The sequence below is a fragment of the Callorhinus ursinus genome, unplaced genomic scaffold (genome assembly GCF_003265705.2).
Source record: "Callorhinus ursinus isolate GAN/ISIS: 27379988/994484 unplaced genomic scaffold, GSC_fseal_2.0 scaffold43, whole genome shotgun sequence".
In the NCBI taxonomy this organism is placed as follows: Eukaryota; Metazoa; Chordata; class Mammalia; order Carnivora; family Otariidae; genus Callorhinus; species Callorhinus ursinus.
This window is the reverse complement of record NW_027397105.1, coordinates 1,957,487-1,959,897: the sequence shown is the minus strand read 5'-3', so window position 1 is coordinate 1,959,897 and position 2,411 is coordinate 1,957,487. Positions and strand designations below refer to the sequence as shown.

General features: G+C 59.7%; 1 protein-coding gene across 1 annotated transcript in view; it reads right to left on the bottom strand.

Moving 5' to 3' along the window:
* LOC112817038 (polyunsaturated fatty acid (12S)/(13S)-lipoxygenase, epidermal-type-like) overlaps positions 1–2,089 on the bottom strand; it is a 7,215-nt gene extending 5,126 nt beyond the window's left edge. Inside the window, 7 exon segments of the mRNA XM_025863901.2 lie at positions 458–618; positions 764–867; positions 958–1,080; positions 1,169–1,247; positions 1,408–1,606; positions 1,779–1,935; positions 2,046–2,089. Coding sequence (XP_025719686.2) covers positions 458–618; positions 764–867; positions 958–1,080; positions 1,169–1,247; positions 1,408–1,606; positions 1,779–1,935; positions 2,046–2,089 — 867 coding nt within the window.
* Between the last annotated feature and the right edge of the window lie 322 nt (positions 2,090–2,411).

The window sequence follows — 2,411 nt, the reverse complement described above, 5'->3', positions numbered from 1 at the left end:
GCGTGGAGCACTGGGTGTTATGCACAAACAATGAATCATGGAACACTCCATCAAAAACTAATGATGTAATGTATGGTGATTAACATAACAATAAAAATTTTTTAAAAAAAGAAAGGAATAACAGGAGGAGATGGTTAGTTCAGTGGTTCTCAACCAGGGGTGATTTTGGCTCCCTCCCCCAGAGGATGTTTGGCAATTTGGCAATGTCTGGAGGCATTTTTGGTTGTCACAATGAGGGGAGGGGGGATTCTAGCATCTAGTACTATTAAGCATCCTACAATGCACAGGACAGCCCCACAACAGTCATCTGGCCCCAAATCTCAGTGTCAAAGTTGAGAAACCTTAAATGTAGAGGGAGGAGGGTGTCGATTAAAGTATTGATGGAGGAAATGGGGAGGGGGGCAGGAGACAGAGGCAACATGGCTGGGGTTGTGGGTGCACACAGGGAGCTCAGCACCTGGAGTTCTTTCTCCAGCTGGGTCTTCAAGTCCTCCATCCCTGGAGGCAGCACCAGCCGGGCTGGGAGGCTGGCGGACCGCCTCAGGAGCATGGGGTTTGCACCGTTGAGGAACTGGTACCCAAAGAGGGTGTCATCCTTCCAGGAATTTCAAACCCGCTCTAAAGACATCAGTTGGGAAGTATGCTGTAAGCTCTGAGCCCCTGATCCTACTAACAGATCACCCCCCCTACCCTCTGCCCCTCTTCTTTCGAAGCCCTGGTTTGGAAATATGTGCATAGGTTTGGGGAGGTGGTAGCAACTGACCAGCCAGAGCAGTCTTTGCACGCGGGAATATTCTTGGGAAATCTTCGAGTCTTTTAACTGGATTTGTGAGGTCCAGTGTCCCCTTGAGGACCAAGCCCTCCAGCCTGTGGAAAGAATGGCAATGCTAGGAGATCAAGAAGGGACCCAACTGCGCATGCTGGGGTGCAAGTGCCCCCCCTCCACCCGGCACATACGCTCTTGCGAGCGAGAAAGGGAAGTCGAGATCCTTATCCTCGTGGAATCTCTCATTCCTGGGAAGGTCCGACGGCGTTCTCCCCGCTACAGGCAGGATCAGCCCATCTTTCCAGGAGCCCCACCTGGAGGAAGAACGCGGAATCGGTGATAAGGGGGGCGGTGGGTTTCTTGGGATCTGGTAGAGGGGATCGGAGGCTTGCTCGGGCTCACCGGTACACCGTCTTCCTTTCCTGGCGTTCCTGTTCCCGATGCGTCTGAAGCAGGTCCTGGTCGTTGCTCACGGTCCGGGCTGGGCAAGGGGACAGGAGCACCAGGTCTCCCCGGCCTCCGTCCGCGCGGGCCCCACCCTTGCACTTGTCCCCTCTCCTGCCCCCCATCGTCCCTCTCTTACGTCACAGCATCCCCGACCCCCTCTTCCGTGCCGCCCCCCGTTGCCCCGCCGCCCTCACCAGTGCCCTCGGGCAGGCAGACGACCCGGTTGCCCTGCACCCAGCTGTAGCAGGGGAAAAAGGCCTCGCCGTGGATCCCGGGGCCGCGCCCTGAGATCCAGGTGCAGAACCAGTCGGAGTCTCTCAGGTCTTTGTGCTTGCGCAGCTTCACCAACAGGAGGCGCCCCAGGTGGACCCGGACACGGACTCTGAGCTCCGTCTGGCGCCGGACCCAGGATCGAGTTCCGACGCGGGCTTGCGGGTCTCCCGACTGGCGCGCGGGCGCACCCTCGGAGAGCCCGCCTTCCCGGAGAGACCCGAGTCCCGCTGCAGGTGCCCCCCGCCCGACCCCCGCCCCAGGCCCCCCGGCGCCCCGCCGGCTCCGCACCCACCTCGCGGCGCAGCGGCCGCAGCTTCTTCCCCAGGTCGACCTCCCAGTGCTCGCCCACCAGCCACAGCCGCACCTGGTTGCAGGAACAGGCTAGGGGGGGGTCCCTGGTGGCCACGCGGATCGTGTACTTGCCCGTCGCGCTCGGACTTGGAGGAGGCCTGGGGGAGACAAGCAATTTAAAGGATGCGAAGCCCAGCCCCCCGGGGAAGCCTCACCCGGACCAGTGTCCCTGGGGCGTGGGCTCCCAGGGTCTCCGCCTCCCACCCACAGGTTCCTCTCCGCCCGGATGCATGTGTCCCCGCCACCGTGCATACCCGAGGTTTCTCACGGTGGCTCCGGAAGGTGCACCCCACCCTGATCCTCTTGGAAACGCTCCCTGGTGCCAGTTCCGCGCCCAGTCGGGCCCCCAGTCTAGCCCACAGGCCCGTCCAAATAGTGAATAAACGGATAAATGAAAGAGATAGCAACAGACAGTGGAGAGGGGGGAGGTTTGAAGTGTGGGGGTGTTTTCAGTGGAAAGTGAGTAAACCATCTTGACAAGGATCCAGGACTTTCTCTTGAGGACAAATACGTGATAGTGCTGGACAGGTGCACGAGATGGGTTTGTTGTCCAGACTCCGAGTCACCGAGGGGG